Source organism: Drosophila mojavensis, unplaced genomic scaffold (assembly GCF_018153725.1).
Source record: "Drosophila mojavensis isolate 15081-1352.22 unplaced genomic scaffold, ASM1815372v1 contig_36, whole genome shotgun sequence".
Classification (NCBI taxonomy): Eukaryota; Metazoa; Arthropoda; class Insecta; order Diptera; family Drosophilidae; genus Drosophila; species Drosophila mojavensis.
This window is the reverse complement of record NW_025318858.1, coordinates 875,820-893,981: the sequence shown is the minus strand read 5'-3', so window position 1 is coordinate 893,981 and position 18,162 is coordinate 875,820. Positions and strand designations below refer to the sequence as shown.

Below are 18,162 nucleotides of genomic sequence, written 5' to 3'. Positions count from 1 at the left end.
ATATTATTTTAAGCTGTTGTTGTTTGTATGTATGTGTGCGCGCGCTGTCTGTGGCAGGCTTTCACGTACTTAAATCTGTATTTTACGTATTGTGTTTCAGGCTCTCAGACATGAGGCCCACGCACTTGTATTGCTTTTGTCGTTTCACTTCAATTCAATTCAATTTCTTCTCTATCTCGCTCTCTCACTCTCACTCTCACTCTTATTCTCTGTCTCTTTTGTTTTTATTAAAATTTGTTTTTTCTTTTTTCTTTTTTAGATTTTGTTTTTACTTTCTTTTATAATTCAATTCTATTGATGATATGTGAAGATATTTAAATTTCGCAAGCCCAAACACAGATGCTGCCTCTCGTTCTCTCACTCACTCTTACTCTCTCCCTCTCTCTCGCCCTCCATGTGTCTGTTAAGTTCATTTGCCGCTTGTTTGCTTATTGAATTTGTAGCATTTATGTAGTTTCTGATTGGCTTTCACAATTTCAGAATACATGAGGTAGGACGGACATGCGAGGTGAGTTCCAAAAGTAATGCGAATTCTGTGATTTGCATAAATAGTTCTTTCTGTTCTCCAAAGTAATTACCGTCTCATCAGTTACCTGGTCTAGGCAGAATGTCCCTTGGTATAGTCAAATATCGAAAAGGTTGAGGCAGTGGAGTATCAACAAAATCGAGATACTTTCTGAGCACACCTCGGCTTTGGCCATAAGCTGTCTTATAAATAGCTAGCAAAGCATTTAAGCTGCCGCTAAAAGCAGCTTGAGGGATGCTCGAATTTAAGCTGAAAGAACTTGCTCAGGCTCCTTCCCCAAATTCCGTTCGTGTCGGCGGCATGTCAGCTGAGTCCTTTGATGCAGCCAACTTTAGAGCGGATAAAGTTTTGACTCTCTGCCGAAATGTCACATGTTAGTTTGGTGCCTCAACTCTTGTGCTCGATGCCAGAGTTTCCATCAGCTCTAGCCCAAGGAATGAAGTGGAAACTTTGTGGCCCCGACGAAAGTTGTGGCTCAGTTGTCAGTCGATGGCTTCGACACATTCGCACACTTTATGAATATTTATTAGCTGCAGAGCTCTTAGTGTTGGTTAATTGAAGCGTTTCGCGAAATCCCGAAAAACCTGTTGCCTCATTAACGCCTAGGCCGACCCCCAGGCCTGCGGGCCAAAGTTAATTACAATATTTTATGGCGGGGCATACGCAGCAAATTTAATTCCCCAACAAATTGGCCACAGTGCAGAGCGAAAAAAGTAGACCATGTAAAAAGTAGGAGAGACGTGACCGAAAGAAATGGAAAAATAAATACAACTCCGGGTTGACATGCTCCTTAAATGCGCAGCTCAAACAGGAAATAAGAATTTACTTAATGGAAGTTGAGCGCGAGAAGTGGAAATGAAAATGAAAACGGAACTGGCACAGAAAGTGGAAGTGGAACTGTGATAGAGCCGCGTCTCGACGACCCTTCGAACTGTGGTTATGCAAAAGCCATTAAAATGTTGGAGGAGAAAGCCGTGCAGAGAGAAGCGAAGAAAAGGTTTGAGTCTATGAATAGAATTTGAGACGCAAAATTAATATTTCTATATAGAAATTTGCAGATAATTTAGAGCGGAGGCTATTCAATGCGACGTTGCTTCTCTCTGCTGCTTCTCTCTTATAGTGCGGGCGAGCATCGTAAAACCTTATCTACCTTTGGCATGCAGGATTATTTTCTTGACTATCCTTCAAAAAACTTTGAGAATTATTACTTTGCTAAGCTTCTCTCTTTTGAAACTTATCAGTAGCTTCCAGTCGTGCTTCTCTATAGAAATTGCAGACCGGAATTGCTTTGCTTTCTCGCCTTGTTCTTCAAAATTTTCTAGCTATTTTTTGTATTGAATAAAATTGAAGAGAGAAGCAGAGTATCCTTTCGCAGTTTATTCTTACTTACTAATTTCTTGTTTATTTGGTCACAAATTTTACACACAATATCTTGTTTTGTCCTTCACTTAAACTTTCGTTTAGGTTCTTCCTTCTGCTCATTGAACATGAAGAGAGAAGCGTCAGTCTCTAGGTTTCTTTGTCACTGGCTTGGCTTTCACCGAGTTTTCTATTCGTTGACAGGCAGCTAAGAAGTTTAGCTGCTAAATAGTTTTGGGCTTTGCTTCTTTCTTTCAGGATTATTTGATACAAAGTGGGAGATCTGAGCTCTATTCAGACTAACTCTTTGTTCGCCTGCTTTTGACAGTTGCCTCTTCAGAGCGCGTATAGCTTATCTTTTCTGACAGCGCTTCTCGCTGCAGTAAAATTTAGTTTTCATTTTGCTATTGAACGCAAGTGCATGGAACAAAGTGTTTATACTTCTGTCGTTGATAGCTTTTAGCTACAGCAAACTTGAACAAGCCATTCAAGTCATGTTTTTTCTTCCAAATGTGTTCGTCGTATACTTCGACCTCTGCCTCTATCTCCACCTCTATCTCTATCCCTACCTCGCCTCGACTATGCAAAACACATTCTTGGAGCAAAAGTTTTATTACTTTTCTGCAAGGTCACGAAAAGCAAAAAGAACAACCTGTAAGTAGAAATCTCAGATATATCTATAGCTGAGCAGGGGGCGGGGCACACACATAGCTGCTGCTGCTACCGTTTTTTTCTTCATGTTTCTTGTTTGGAGGCAGACGCCCACGCGGCGCCATTTGCGCATCTCTGCGCTGGTTATTCAACAGAGCCAAAACCAAAACGCATTTCCAACTGTTCCCGAAAAACAAGTAGTGGGAGCTACAATACTAGCCCAAATGGGGAGTACGAGCTGGAATTTCTGCGTCTGCACTTTGGCGACTTATTGTTAATTAAATTTGCCACACAAAATTTGACGCCGCCCGCAGAACTTTCGCTTTTCATTACAACAACAACAACAACGACGACAACAGCAACAACCACACACACACACAGTCTTATGTATGTAGAGGCAGCCACCCACACTGACACACACACTCACGCACACGCACACGCACAGGTTTCTCTATATGACTTGGTTTCGCCTCGATGTTCTTCAGGTCGCACAACCAACGCACTCGCAACTCCGCCACGAACTGTTCCGCCAACAGTTGCCAGGAGTCCTTTAAAGTTCGAATATGTTGTGCAGGCGATGCTTCGTGCGCGACACGAGCGAACGAAAGGACGCACGAGCGAGCGAGCGAACGAGTGGAGCTCTCTCACGCATCCTGTCAGCCAGTTGTTGTTGCTATTTGTTATCAGTTTGATTTGATTTGGTCGACAACAGCAGCAACAGCAACAGCAACAACAACAGCAACAACAACAGCAGCAACAGCAGCCAAAGTCCTCGCACAATTTGCCTTCGCTTGGCCGAGGGTGTTTGCTTGTCTTCTCAAGGATATTTCCTGTCTGACTGTGTGTGTGTGTGTGTGTGTACATGTGTGGGCGTTTGTGTCTGACTGAGAGAGCGCGCTCTGTGCTCAACTCACCACAGCTGCTCCTGTTGCTGCTGCTGCTGCTGCTGCTGCTGCTTTGCCTCTGCTCTCTGTTGTTCGCTGGCCCACAGACACCTGTAGTGTAAAAGCTTTTGCGCCAGAGTTGCCACCCCGAGCTGCTAGTCATAAGCTAACAGGTTATTTAGCGTGCTCGAAACACTCGAAAATATAGTCCATATTATACTATATAAATACGTGCCCAGTCTAGAGGGCGTGGCGGACACGATGGGGTATATGTAGTCTTGATTTGGACGATGGGTTGAGCTAATATAGCAAAGTACGTCTATACGTCCGCTAGTCTATCCTCTCCTCTAGCTAATTTGTGCATTTGTCTGTCTGTCCATCCTTACGTCTGCCTATTCATCCCTCTGTCTATCAATAAAAGGTCCAGCAGCACTCTCAGATCACGTTCTTGCTGTTGCATTGTAAATAATGAAGGACACAATTAAATGTCAGATATAACAGCATATCTCTTACATCCCTGCAACTAGAGACAGACAGTTAGGCATAGGCATAGAAGTGGAATTGGTAGAGGCGTACCATGTTGTCGAGGAGGTGCGACTCAGATTTGATTTGAGCATAGATAATTGCAAGACATGCAGACATTGTTTGCGATATGGGGTGTATCTTCTAGTCGATATGAGGTGTATCTTCTAGTCGCCTGGAGTTTTCTTACTTACAGTTTCATGTTCGGCAGATTCTTAGAGACTTTTAACTATTCTAATGAGATTAGTCTAATACTTTCTAGCTTTATAGTTCATTTTCAATGGCCTTTACCCGACTGCAGCTCTGGCAACTGAGTTATTTTCGAGCAGGATTTACTGTTGCCAATGGATTAAGCCGCATTCCACAAAGGATTTGCCAGTGTTGTACAACACGCTATTGTACGCTCAGCTGTCAGTGCCAATGATTTGAGCATAATAAATCCTCAGCTGTAGACAAATAAAAGTTTTCCATGCGAGCTGGGTTGAAGGCCAATGCATTTTAGTCTCAATTACTCAAATAACAACAACAACAACAACAACAACAACAACAACAACAACAACAACAAGAGCGAAGACAACAACGATGACAACCTGTTGGTATTGTGTTTGAATTAGCCCCGCCCACCAATAAATGTGCGCTACGTTGTCTGTGTCAGTGTCTGTCCTTCTGTCCATCTGTCCGTCTGTCCCTCTTCATCCTGTCTGGCTGCTCGTCCTGTTTGTCCTGTTTGGTAGTTTATACAATTTGCTACATTCCAAATGAACTCTTAAAAGTGCCCTGACATTTCACTTGGTCACGTTGCCTGCTGGGAGTGGGAGAGTGAGCCAGATACGGAGAGCGACAGAGCAAGAGGGAGGCAGAGAGAGAGAGAGAGAGAGGGAGTGGGTGAGTGGGTGAGAGCGAGGCAGTCATTCAAGTGGTTTGTGCTATGGGCAACAGTTGACGTAATTTGCAGGTAATGTGTGGCCTGTTGCTGCTTCTGTTTGCCCTCCCTCTCTCTCTCTCGCTCTCTCTCTCTCTCTCTCTGTCTGCTTCTCTTTCGCTCTCTATAAAGTTGCAGCGCTACTGGTCAAACATGTGACATTTGCGCGTCGTATTGATTTATGGCATTGATGAGGCTCCACACCTCGCATCGCTAGCTGCCGTGTAATATAAGCTACACTTTATCTGGTCAGCACACACTCACAAACACACACACACACACACACACATACAGAGTCTCACATGAAAATCAATTTTATTTGACGGGTCGTCATAATATCGAAAATATTAATTGATTGCCTGCACCTCGGAGGCTCCGCTCTGTGGCAGGCAGCCTTTCGCTCTATGTTAATTGAGCCAAAAACACATGTACATGCATTATGTATGTGTATATATGTCTATCTGTATAGCATACATCTGTCACTCTCAGCTGCGGCCAATTGCAAAGTGCAAGCGAATTTCGTGCACATTTCCGTTGCGCTAAGCGTGATTAAAAGCGGAAATTGCGGCATGTTCTTACTTTTTGCTTCACACTTCGCCGCTTCCGTTTGACAGCCACAAAATGGCGGCTCAGCACTTCACACGCTGCCTCCTCCATCCTTCCTGCTTTCCGCCTCCCGCTTCCCACTTCCTCCGGCCACTGTAAGCCTGAATGACTGGCAAATCGTGTTTTTCAATTGACAGTTGATAAAATTGTGTTAGAGCGCCATCTCCCCCTCCCCATCCCTCCTGCCTCATCCATTCGCCTTCGTCAATTTGCAGCTACCTTGGGTTAACCGCGGCAGTGTTGAACAACGCGCACTGATGCGATTAACGGCACCGAACATCAACAGCTGTCCTGTTGCGTTAGTTCTCTTATTTTCTTATCTGAGCTACAGTTATTTTGGTTGTAAAGTCTACATAGTTTCTATATCTAGTTTGTATTAAGTATTCCTTTCGATTGCAATACGCGTGAAAACTCTCAGTTTCTATAGAGTTTTCCCTACTCCTCTATAAATCAAGCACAGATTATTCAAAAATTATCAGTTTTCGCCTTCAAATTCAATTTGAACTAAAAACATTTTTGCTTTGAGTAAATAATCAAAATATATTTCACACATTTAAAGCTGTCCATCGAGTGATTCGTTGTATTTCATCGCAAATTCCAAAGTTTTGCAGTGCTGAATAAAAGTTGTTAAAAATGTGACACAAAAATAGAGTAGAGCAATGCTTAAATGAAAAACACATCCACATTTAATTGCATTGGAGCGAAACGCTTAGGTCATGAGGCCCTCGTTGCGCAATATTGCCGTCATGTCGAACTGCAGCAGGACAATCAAATACGACGTGGCTGCACTCACAGTCTGAAAAAAATGAAATTAAATTGAAGCAATTTATTCGAAGATAAGCGACTGTTTAATACTCGTTCGCTGAAACCCTTTGGAAATGAACTGAACTGGCATGATGTAGAAACTAAGTAATAACAGTTGAATTGGAACTAGTTCGAAACTCTATCAGCCGACTTTTATAGATATTCAAAGTCGAATGCTTCTAGTCAATAATTATTCAAAAACTAATATGCCCACTTCACTTTTCTAAAGCAGTATTGAAATGAATTTGAAGCTGTCAACAGACATTTGCCGTGCCTCACCGAGAATATGAATGTGTAGTCCAGTGCGAAGAGCCCGATGCCATTGAACTGGAAGTAGCCCTCCCAGTGCAGGAACTGCAGAGTGAAGGACTTCATCTTGTTGTAGAAGAGATCGTTGCTCAGCATAAAGGCCGGCTTCTTCTGCATGATCTCGTGCACAATCATCGCCGATTGCTTGGAATGGTTGTTGGCGTTGCAGCAGAGCCGGAGCACTATGTAGGCCACCACCATGGTGGTAAAGCTCCAGATGACATACAGATAGGTCACGTAGTCCAGCAGGCGACTCTTGCCGCTGACTATGAAGTTGACCTTCGTCTCGAGGAATATGCCGAAGATGCTGACCACAAAGCAGGCCGCCATATAGGGTACGCACTGTGGTCCGAACTCCCCGTTAGTCATAACGCTCAGCGCGAGTATTTTGTCGTGCAGCTTGAACAGATCCGGCAAATTGGCCTCTGATGTGGTGCTACGAAAGTTGAGTAAGGAATAAACAAGTTTTATTATTATTTTTAAGATATGTAAATATTAAAAGGAAATCCAGTACTCTTTAATGATATCATCTCCTTAAGCTCACCCGGTATTCTCTTCCATCATGCCCTCGTTGTAGTCGAAGATATCCTCGTCCTCCTCATCGCTGGAGTTCAGCTCGCTCTGCTGGTTGGCCGGCAGCGCCTTTTGGGCCTTCAGCTCATCCGCCAACTTGGGATCGGTGCTGTAGATGGCTTTGGTGGCGGCTGCTTTTTCGGCGGGCGTTGGCTTGCGCTCCTGCTTCTTGCCCTCGCTCTCGATGTCGAAGACTGTGAGCGGGGCGTGGCGGTGGCGCGCCTCCTGGTTTATCTTCTCGAAGAGCTTATTTATTTGCTCGAAGCGATTCGAAATGACAGACACATGATAGATGAATTCGCCTTGGATAATGCTGCCAGCCAGATATGGGAAGCTCGACACCATAAATGGTATTATCGCATACTCGCCAAAGGTGCTGAAAATGAGAAGTAGAGAGAGAGAGAGAGTGACAGAGAGAGAGAGAGAGAGAGAGAGGCAGAGAGAGTAAAAGCGAGACGTTTGTAGAGTGATTTATAGCTCGACCTGTTGGCTGTCGAGACAGATTTCTGTAATTAATATATGATAATAAATGGGACCAGAATGAAATTGAAACAGAAATGAGTATAGTAGGGCGAAAAATGAAATAACATGGCAATAACAGTGCGCTGTTAATGTGATATAAGCTGTCTTCTATCTATCTATCACTAGTTTCGGCTCTCCTGCCACTTGACAACTGGTAAGATATTTATTTAGTTACGTTTCCACTTTCACTTTTCTCATCTAGAATAGGGTATCTCGTTAGTCTATCATACTCACGCATACAGCTCCTTGGAGTCGTAGTACAGGGCAAAGATGAACACGCTGAAGACAAAGAGCCAGGTGAAGTGGTAGGCGACACTGTGCTTGACCGCCTGGGCGCGCCCCTTGTCCAGTTCGGCAACGCGTCGGCACTTCTGGATGACCTCATCGATCTCCGCCAGGCGCGTCTCGAAGTCCACAAAGAACTGCTTGCGCCGGTAGAGACTGAGCAGGGTGATCGTCACATAGAGGAAGGCGCCCAGGTGCATGAACAGGTTGTTGCTCAGCCGGCAGACGCTGTTGCAGGCATCGAGGAAGGGCAGGCCGAAGCTCTCCATCAAGTTGATGCCCAGATAGGAGGCCAAGTAGAGGCAGGGCACAATCACCATCATGGCATAGTCCAGCACAAAGTTCGACTTCGATTGCTGGCGGTTTAGCGGTATCAGGCCTATGGCCTAGACGTAGGTCAAATAAGTTTAAAGAAATATTTAAAGGCACCCAAAATGAATGAAATATATGCGTAACCGACCATGGAGAGCCAATTCATAACCTGAATCATTTTTCCTTCTTTTCTGCTATTTGTCTGTAAACTGCCCCGTTTTGTTGCACGCTCTGCACTAAGCTGGCAGCTCGCGTGGCACTCGAATCGGCCCCGTATTTATTTAGTTTGTTGTCATAATAAAATGGTTCTATTGACTGAATAATGCGCATATGTTTAAGATAAATATCTTCGGAGTTCAGCGCCGCTCAATATGCTTTTAGCTTATTAAATGTGAGCCGACAAATGCACTGAGCGAAATTACTATTGCTGTCTATGCATATATTCAGGTTTTCATTAACTTTAGTTGACTGTGTGTAGTGTGTTTTATTTTTGAGAGAATTTTCTTTGGTTGTTTACCTAATTAAATTATTTATATTCATTATAATTTTAAAAGACTCAATATAATAATTAAAATTCATAATAATAACAAAAAATTAAATATTTTTGATAATTTAAATTTGAAGAAATTAAAAAAAAAAAAAAAAATACTAATAAATAAAAATTAAATAGTATTAAATTAAAATTTTGGACATGGATTTATATTTACAAATTGTATTTATTAATAAGAGTAAATATAAATATAATTTAATATATATAATATATAGTAGATCTGTTAATATATATTTTATTTTATAGGGCGACTATAAATATGAGAAATAAATGACTATTATAAATGTATCCGACTTTGCTCCTTCTACTCTGTCTCTCAATTTCTATCAAATAGTAAATACATTTTATTGGGTTTTTATTTGAGCAATTTTATGTGTTTCATTTCTGATAACTCCTTATCCTTTTGCACTTTATTACTAACTTTAAACTCAACTCTTAACACTCCGATCTGGGCACACAACAGTAAAGAAACATTTCAAAATTTACTCATTAGTCAGTAATCTGAGCTAATCCAATCTAATGTCGTCTCATTTATAATTTTGTTTACCATTTCTAGCGCTCTGCATGTTAATTGAATTTTCACATCGTTACAGAAAATACTCCTACGGGGAGTTTGCATTGTTTCGCTTGAGTTTCGCATGGTTCTGTGTGGTTGATCCAATAATTTCCACATATTTGCACCGTATTTTACTTGCTAATTAAACAATTATAAGTTACGGCCCGGCCGCAGCCTCAGCCCAAGCTTACAACTATAGCAACTACAGCTACAACGGCAATGGCAACTACAACAACTACGGCTACAGCAAATGGCGTTAATTCTAGAGCGGAGCCAAAGAAAACCAATTAAAAGCAAAGCCCCCTTGCAGCATTAGAACCCCACACATGGATGATAAAATGCAAATTTCCCAAGAGCTGACAGCTGCACAGAGTGAAGGGTAACAGGGGGGAAGGCAACTTGAGAGCTAGTGTGTGAGTAGGCGTGGCTGTGCCATAGTTGCGAATGAAGTTACTTGCGAAGACGCCGCACGCTGAAGGTGTTGCCTTTTGCCTACGCGTAGCTAATAATTGAGTTTGCAACTGAGGCACGCACAGCATATACACGGCGCACACACACACACACACACACGTATGTATGTATATAGATATGTATATGACGAGAGGTGGGGGAGCTGCTTACACACATCTTATTCAGCTGCTTTGAGGCTTATGCCTTTGCACGCGTTAAGACCGCACAAATACAAACACAACACACACACACACAAACAAGTTAGCCTATAACAGCATGCATACAGATATGTTAGTATGCAATATATATGTGTGTATATATGCATGCCATACACATCGCAGAAACATGTCACACACATACATATATTCAGATATACAGATATATACATGCTACACATACATAATATCATACATATCACACATACACACACACACACACACACACACACACACACACATACGTATATTTAGTCACTTGCTCAGCTAGCCGCAGCTTAATTTTAACCTTAGCCTCTCCTCCTCCAGCTTCTCCCACTCCGTTCCCTCCTGCGCCTGTTCCATAATTCCTCCTCCCTTGCTCCCTTGCTCATCCTCATTCTACTAATTCTAACTCTATCATTTGCATCTCTAAATTTTGATAGCATCCTTCGGTCTATTTTGTTTTCTCGACATAATCCCAGATGCTGCCTCATCTCACTCATTGTTATTGCAGTTGCTCTGCTCTGGCCATAAACACGCCCAATTCTTTGGCTAATCAGACGTTGCGTTTTATGATGCTTCCACTCCCACTGTCCCTCTCTCGCCTTCCTTCGTCCTTAGCCTCGTACTCCCCCTCCAGCCCTATTTATTTACTCCCCTTGGCGTTATCAATAAAATAGCGCTCATAAACTCAAGTGCCACGCCTACGGCAAACAGCCCTCAGCTAGGTCTCGGGTGTCCCAAGTGGCGACGCTTTAGTCACTCAATCAAGTGGCAAACATTCAAGTGCCACGCCCACAGCTCATACGCCCTTTGTTTGCGAGAGATTTTCTGCCAAGATTTGCCTATACGTTTTTTTCGAACCGCAACCATAATGAGAGAAAGCTGGGGAAGCTTCAGCCTGCCAAGAAAATGTAAGGAAAATGCATGTTGATTTTGACTTCGATTTTCCATAGACATAGCCAGCAGCTTATCGGCGTCCATTAGAGGCATTACGGCAACCCCGATAAGAACTCTAATAACGAGCTAAGTGCGAAGAGAAAATGTGAAAATTTACAAACTAACTAAAGGAAACAAGAAGGAATGCTGCAGACGGGTGGCACCGACTACTCAATACCTGTTCATATTAAATCAAAGTATATATAGCTCTAGCCTCAAAGGATTGGAAGACGTAGGGCGTATCAGGATAATCTTAATACATTTTAAGAAAAGGGGGGTAACGAGGCGAAGGAGGAAAGGATGAACAGATGGATGGGCGGAAGGGCGGACAGACAAATAGACGAATGAGTGGGTAGGCGGAAGGAAAGACGGATCTACAGCGTGTTGAACATTTCGCAAAACCAAATAAAATGAATTAAAAGGTTTTAAGCGTTTATTTGCTTTAACTAGTCCATTATCAGGGAAGGGCTAAGAGCAGCGCCCCAATGCTAGTTGAGCTATGCATGGATTGAGTAAGCTCCACAGTCCAAGTTCACTCATTCATCCACTTCAGTATTGCCCTGTGCATTTCCATTCAAAAAGGAGAAAAACCAAACATTTTCAAAGTCCAGCAGGGATTGCTTTGGCACGTAGCCTTCAGATTCAGCTCCAGCTGAGGGGGAGGTCCTTAATGAGTTTGATTTGGTTGCGCTTGGGTTATATAAATATTTCATTGTTGCCATTCATAAAGCGCTTGGCTGCTGACAGGCGCTGCTCCACGTGCCACGTGCCCAGCCCGAGAGAGCGAGCCCAAGCGACTGCCCAGCTGAGCAGAAGAGCAGAAGAGCAGAAGAGCGGCGTTTGCTCTGCCCGACGAAGCTTTTCACCACGCCAGCAACAACAACAGATTGCTCGTGTAAACATTGTGAGTTTTCATGTTGTTGTAGTTGTTGTTGTTGCTGTTGCTGGAACTGCAACTTTGCTGCTGGCAATTGGACTTCTGTTTGATTTGGCCAAAATGTCAAATGCCAAGGATGCTGTTGCTGCTGCTGCTGCTTCTGATGCAATTGTTGCTGCTGCTGTTGTTGATGTTGTTGATGTTGAATGCAATTGCCAATGGCTGGCTGTCAGATGCCACAAGTCGGAAATATGTCTGCGAGCTACAGAACAATTTGAGTTATGATTCTCTATGAAATGTTTTATTTACTCTAAAGCTACAGCTGCTTCTGGCATTTACTTAAGTAGAAATGTCTAAGCATGAACTGTTAAAAAATCTTGATTTTGTTTATAATAAACATTGATAAAAACATTAACATAATTAATATACTCCTTGCTATGACGTATTAAGTAAGCCCAATATCGGTTAGTTAGTTTAAGATAACAGTCATCAGCATTGCTGGCTCAGCAGCTTTGTACATTGCTAACATGAGCTGCAGCACCTTGGGATCAAAATTTGCACGGTAATCTTGGTGATGTACCAGGTGAACAGAAACGACAAGTAGGGTGGAAAAACGCAGTTAACAGTGCACTGTTAACAAACTGTTAATGTACAGTGGCTTAACAGAATCATGTTAGTTAACAGCGAGGCCTATGTTAACTAACAGAATTCTGTAAGTTAACAGTGCGACCTATGTTAACTAACAGAATTCTGTTAGTTAACAGTGATGACACTGTTGATTAACAGTGACTTAACAGAGAACTGTTATTTAACATAATTCTGTTAGGTTACTGTTAACTAACATTTTTCATTCTGCTAGCCATTTCTGTTCGCCTGATACTTCTGTAAAGCGCCGTTCAAATTTAGGTCCCAACGGCCACATCAGCAGCTCCCTAAGTCATGCAGCAATACTTTTTATAGTGTATACCTTAAGTTAGGCAACAATATTATGCAAAGTAAATTTCATTGACCGTTGATTTTTGAACATTAAATGCCACCAAAAAAGCTCTGTTAATTAAAACACCGTTTGATTGTTTATTGCAAAAATAATGTTTATTGGTTTTTAAATTTACATAATTTGCGTTGAATTAATTCTAAATTATTTATATATATCTTAAATTATAGAATGTATGAACATTTATTTAAATAGACAGAATTAGGTCTGGACTTACCTCAGTTGACTCATCATGAATACCGATACATTAGTATTAGAATATTTCAAATTCTAATCTAGTCTAGCCAGCAAAAGCCAATATATTTAATAATAGTTTTACAATATCTGTCTAAAATACACAAAAAATCGTGAGCAAGTCTAGTTTACATTTGTTTAGCCAAGACACAAACCAAACAGAAATGTAGTTTACGCTTAAAAGTATGCAATGAGTTTTGGATATGCGTCGTAGTCATAGCTTCCAATGACTGATCAAACGATCGATGGGAAAAAGTAGCCAGCAACAAAAGCGATATGTGTGTGTGTGTGTGTGTGAGTTGTATTGTATTGTATAGCTGTAGCTGTAGTCGCGAATTAAGTGCCAAGCGCAGCGGACGTTCCGTTTGAGTTGTATATTGTTAAGCAGTTGTGCTATCGGTCAGAAAAGTGCTTACGTGTGTGTGTATGTGCGCAATATCAATGCAGCCCACTGACAGCAAACAGAACACAAAGGATGTCAGCCTGTTGCTGCTGTCAGAGCCGCGAGAGCCGCGAGAGCCGCGAGCGCCGCTGCAAAAGAGTTCCATTGATGACTCGAAGTCGACGCATTCATCGCACCGACGACGTCTTTGCCGCGTGCCCTGGTTCCTACTGCAGATGTCCTTTGTGGAGGTAGATAGACAGCCAGTCCGTTGGCTGACGTGACGTATGAGCAATGCTCTCCGCTTATCGTTCTCCGCCTGAGATACTTTTTGTTTTCACTTTCATCTCGAATTGTTTATTTGCCTATTTATTGTTTATGTCAAGGATACGTCATAGTTTTATTTTTAGATTTACCAAAAAAAAAAAAAAAAAAAGCTAACAAAGAACAGAAATGCATGCGAATGACTCAATTCGCTTTTGCTGTTATCAGCTCTTATTACTCTTTATCGGACAATCGATCGTTAATTTCGTATTTTATTTATGGTATTTAAGGTCGTGCAATTAGTGCAATATTTAACAAAGAACTTCCTCATATGATTCACCTTAGTGAATCAGATTCCCTTTGATTATCGTTTAATATGCGCACCTTCTTGCATTTCAAATGAAATATTTGAATTTGCTAAGAAAACTAAGGAAATGTGGTTTTAAGTGGAAATTTATTAATATATGAATTGCATAAACAATAGATAAGCATTTGTTTCATTTGTCGATTTCTTGGGTGTAATACTAAAGTCTAAGTAGGTTATTTTTTATGAATAAGTAAGAAAATAAAAATAGTTAGTATATTTTTATTTATGTATTATATTTTCGTACCTATTCATAGCACGTTAGACGTTAGTGTAATATGCCAAGGGAGACTTTTATAGCTTAATTCATCACTTAATATATAACCCACTCTACCTATGTATCTGCATCTGTATTTGTTAGCTCAGCTAGTTTGCTTTCATTCTCTTTCCAATCAGCCTAGAGGACCGACTGCTCCAATGGATTTCACGAATGTCAGCTGATCTCTGCCCGGCTGGCTGCTGTCTTGCAGCAAGTGCGAATGTGGTTTGCAGTGCAAGTGGTTGCACTCACCCACTGAGCCACTCACGCAGTCGCTGAAGAAGTCGCACAAGTGTTTCCCCATTAGAAAAGTCGCCCCAGTTGCCATTTGTCGTCTCTTGTTTTATAACTCACTATTTGTATCAGTTGTTCATAGGCGCTCGCTTTGAGCTCTCTTAACTGTTTCTGGGCTAGGCTTAAGATATTCCATTCCACATTACATAATTTGGTAAACTTCAATTCCAATTCCCATTCCACAATCCCAATCACAATCACAATCGACTTGGCTATTGCCTTTTTCAGTTAGCTTCGATGTTGACTCCAAATTGTTGCAACTGGCATTTGTCATATTTGGTGTGATGCATGTTGCACCGATTTGGCATAGTTTTGTTGTTGTTGCTGCTGTTGTTGTTGTTGTTGTTGCTGCTGCCTTGTCAGGCAGCACAATGTGTTGAAGCTTCTTGGCACTCACACTTGGACGTCCAACACTCGGCTGATGCGAAGCTGAGCGAAAGTGACAGATGGCCTGACATCATTTTGTGTTGCTGTAACATTCTGATCGATTACACTGTGCTACAAAGTGCACTGAGCAGAGCGTGTGCAGTTTGATATGTGCCAGTTGTCTCTCTTTCTCTCGGGATAACAAAGTGGGATAGAAAGTATTTGAAAACAGTGTATACAGTGAGTACAATAAAAGAGTGGAGAGTGTAACCAAGAAAAATTATATATTTATGGAAAATATATTGTATATTGAGTAGACATTACAAAATAAATTTGACAGTTCGATTTCGTTTAGCTATCTAAAATAAGCCATCTCCAGCAACTTCGCTTTAGGTATGTGTGCCAAAAGCAAAGCAACCCACAATGAATATCAATTAGAGAGCTATAGACACAACATGTCATAGATTAAAAGTATGGTTTATGAATAATAAAAATTACAAAATGAATTAGATGAATGGAGCTCAATGTGGAGAATATGGTCTTTAGCACACACACCTTATCAAGTGGGGTATGGTAAATGGGAAAGTACCAAACCTGTGAAATTACTAAAGGATCTTCTGCTCCAGAGATGTGCTCATGAATAATTGACTTCCTTATTTTGGAATACATCAAGCATATATACAAATATACAAATTAGATATTACATTACATCACATATGTCTGTCTGTCTATCTTAATCTTCATGCAATCTCTTAGCTCTTGAGTACCCTCATCTTATTGAGGAGTCATAGCCAAGAACTCAGTCTGGAACATTTCGCACTGTCTCAGTCTTGTAGCCCAGTGTAATGTCTTAATGTCTATCGTTTAAGGTCGCTCATTTGTCTGACTTGTCGCCTTCTCTTCTGCCATTCACAGATCTCGCTGTATCTGATTGCCAACGCGTGCATGCAGCGGCGCCTCATATTCAAGCCGGAGCTGGGGCACGAGTATTGGCGCTTCTTTACCTACATGCTGCTCCACGCTGATCTCTGGCACCTGTGGATCAACATCTGCCTGCAGGTGGGTCCCAGCCACCACACACTGAGCCACGCGGCTTATGCTTTTTGGTTTTCTTCTGTTCTTTTGGGTTCAGTGCTTCATTGGCGTCTACCTGGAAGTGGAGCAAGGTCACTGGCGCTTGGGCGTCGTCTATGTAACGGGCGGCCTTTGTGGCGGCCTGGCCAACGCCAGTCTGCAGCCGGGGCTCTCGCTGCTCGGCGCATCGGCGGGAGTCTATGCCATGCTGTGCAGTCATGTGCCCCACCTGGTTTTGGTCAGTCAACTGTGGCTAAATCGAATGCAACCGCAGCTTAATTTGATTTCTATTTTGCCATACACTGTTCACATGCGGCTATCGGGTATATTGGCTTGTTTGAAATTCTCTAATTACAGTTGGACAGTCACCAAGCTGCCACTTCATACATATTAAACTAATGCACAATCGGCCTTCCACCATTTGCCAATTTTTCCAGCCCTGTGAGCAGCGTATCGCTCAGTCGGCAATGCCCGACCTTCTTACTTCGTTATTCACTTTTTTCATTAACTTTTTGATTTGGTTTTTTCTATTATTTTCCCATAGAATTTCTCAAAATTGTCGCATCGTACTTGGCGCGTCGCCGTCCTCCTGAGCTTGTTCGTCAGCAATGCGGCATACACGATTTATCACTTCTGCCTCAATGACAATCGCAACCCGCGCATCAGTCTGGAGGCCCATTTGGGTGGGGGCGTGGCCGGATTGATATGCGGCTTTCTTATTTACAGGCGAATCTCGTCGGAAACACCAAATTTGTAATTAACTGTGCTCGATCGATTCCAGATTCGATTAGATCTGCCTTCATTTGGTCTCAACATTTGCAATTCAACTCGAATCCGCCGGAAAAAGCCAAATCAAATTCATCGAATAAATTTCTGGCAGTATTTACGCTTGGCTTTTATGGCCAAGCTATTGACTCTTAAGGGCATCCATAAATTTCTATGCTACAGTTGGTAAAGTGTTATTTTTACACCATCGAATCGATTTTATAGACTCAATCTGATGACTCAGCTAATTAGGTGGAATAATGTATAAGGCAAGGGTAATTACATATTTATGTTTTTATATTTATGCCCATCTAAACTGGATCATTGATCATTTTCATTTAGCACTGCAATTAGCTTCAATTTATTTATAGCACTGGCTCATAACTCACTAACGTCGAGACTGCTTTGGTGGATTTGGTGGATTCTCAATGAATCAATTGAATAGTTTTCAGGTTAATCGAATCAGTTATCAGAAAATGTGATCTAAATTCCAATAGATTTGTATGAACGAGGGTAGTCGATAAGTTTTTTGTTTAGGTTAGAAAATGAATTTCGTATTACAATCATATCAACAGCATAAATTTATAAAACCTTTAAGAACACAAAGCAAATAATTATGTAACGTAGTTTTAAGGAGTAAATAATTAGAGATGGGATGAAGGAGAGAGAGTGACAGAACGAGAGAGCGAGAGACAGAACGAGAGAGAGAGAGAGAGAGAGAGAGAGAGAGAGAGAGAGAGAGAGAGAGAGAGAGAGAGAGAGAGAGAGCGAGACATATCCGTTACAGAAGAATCCAAATTAATTTAAATTGAATATTTTCGAAGCTTATTTTTAGATTTATTATAAGAACGACAATTTCTTAATCTACCCTTGAATCTACAAATTATTTATTTTTGAAATTATAACTCTTTATTTACTGTTTCAATTTTAAATATATAAATAAATAAAAGTTATTTAAAAGTATTTTAATTTTTCTAAGGTATGTATTTTTTATAATAAAATTTTAATATTTAAAATATGTTTTTTAATATAATTAAATATTATCTTCTTTTTTTTTCAAAATTTAAAACTTAAATTTCTTTTTCGATTTTTAAATGCATTGCAGTTAGTTCAAGATTTGGTTAGACTTAAGGCGTGGAGAACTACGTCTATAATACAACTTAGTGTTAAGGGTACCTATAAAGAGCTATGTATAGAGCTGTGCTCATGGAAAAAGTAGTACTCAATTTTAATGATAAACACAGTACAATTTGAAACGAATATTGAGAGTTTTCAATGGAAATTATTTGGTTCAAATTTTCCATAGGGCAGCACTACTACTT

At 41.2% G+C, this 18,162-nt stretch overlaps 2 protein-coding genes and 1 long non-coding RNA gene across 4 annotated transcripts; 1 reads left to right on the top strand and 2 right to left on the bottom strand.

Moving 5' to 3' along the window:
- Positions 1-258: 258 nt before the first annotated feature.
- Positions 259-3,067, bottom strand: LOC122757239. Its single transcript, XR_006357190.1, has 2 exons — positions 2,980-3,067; positions 259-291 (listed from the first exon to the last, which is right to left on the bottom strand). It is a non-coding gene; the product is annotated as an uncharacterized LOC122757239 (long non-coding RNA).
- Positions 3,068-6,011: 2,944 nt separating this feature from the next.
- Positions 6,012-8,795, bottom strand: LOC6575629 (gustatory and pheromone receptor 33a). 2 transcript variants are annotated; one of them, XM_002001602.4, is made up of 5 exons: positions 8,424-8,795; positions 7,913-8,349; positions 7,128-7,532; positions 6,554-7,019; positions 6,012-6,266 (listed from the first exon to the last, which is right to left on the bottom strand). In XM_002001602.4, exons 1-5 carry the CDS (start codon positions 8,451-8,453, stop codon positions 6,180-6,182), a joined length of 1,425 nt encoding a protein of 474 aa, XP_002001638.1. In that variant the 5' UTR covers positions 8,454-8,795; the 3' UTR covers positions 6,012-6,179. The 2 variants fall into 2 exon arrangements, 1 of the variants encoding a protein (XP_002001638.1); XR_006357189.1 differs by lacking the exons at positions 6,554-7,019; positions 7,128-7,532; positions 7,913-8,349; positions 8,424-8,795 and adding an exon at positions 6,326-6,481.
- Positions 8,796-13,391: 4,596 nt separating this feature from the next.
- Positions 13,392-17,575, top strand: LOC6575628 (protein rhomboid). The gene is made up of 4 exons (XM_002001601.4): positions 13,392-13,705; positions 15,917-16,060; positions 16,134-16,313; positions 16,620-17,575. Exons 1-4 carry the CDS (start codon positions 13,499-13,501, stop codon positions 16,830-16,832), a joined length of 744 nt encoding a protein of 247 aa, XP_002001637.2. The 5' UTR covers positions 13,392-13,498; the 3' UTR covers positions 16,833-17,575.
- The last annotated feature ends 587 nt before the right edge of the window (positions 17,576-18,162 follow it).

Bases quoted from the DNA above. Each gene is read 5' to 3' on its own strand.
- LOC6575628 (XM_002001601.4), top strand. From the start codon at position 13,499: ATGTGCGCAATATCAATGCAGCCCACTGACAGCAAACAGAACACAAAG. The intron at 13,706-15,916 runs GTAGATAGACAG...TGCCATTCACAG, and splicing joins TGCAGATGTCCTTTGTGGAG to ATCTCGCTGTATCTGATTGC. The intron at 16,061-16,133 runs GTGGGTCCCAGC...TTTTGGGTTCAG, and splicing joins GGATCAACATCTGCCTGCAG to TGCTTCATTGGCGTCTACCT.
- LOC6575629 (XM_002001602.4), bottom strand. From the start codon at position 8,453: ATGATTCAGGTTATGAATTGGCTCTCCATG. The intron at 8,350-8,423 runs GTCGGTTACGCA...ACCTACGTCTAG, and splicing joins TTATGAATTGGCTCTCCATG to GCCATAGGCCTGATACCGCT. The intron at 7,533-7,912 runs GTGAGTATGATA...TCTCATTTTCAG, and splicing joins GACTCCAAGGAGCTGTATGC to CACCTTTGGCGAGTATGCGA.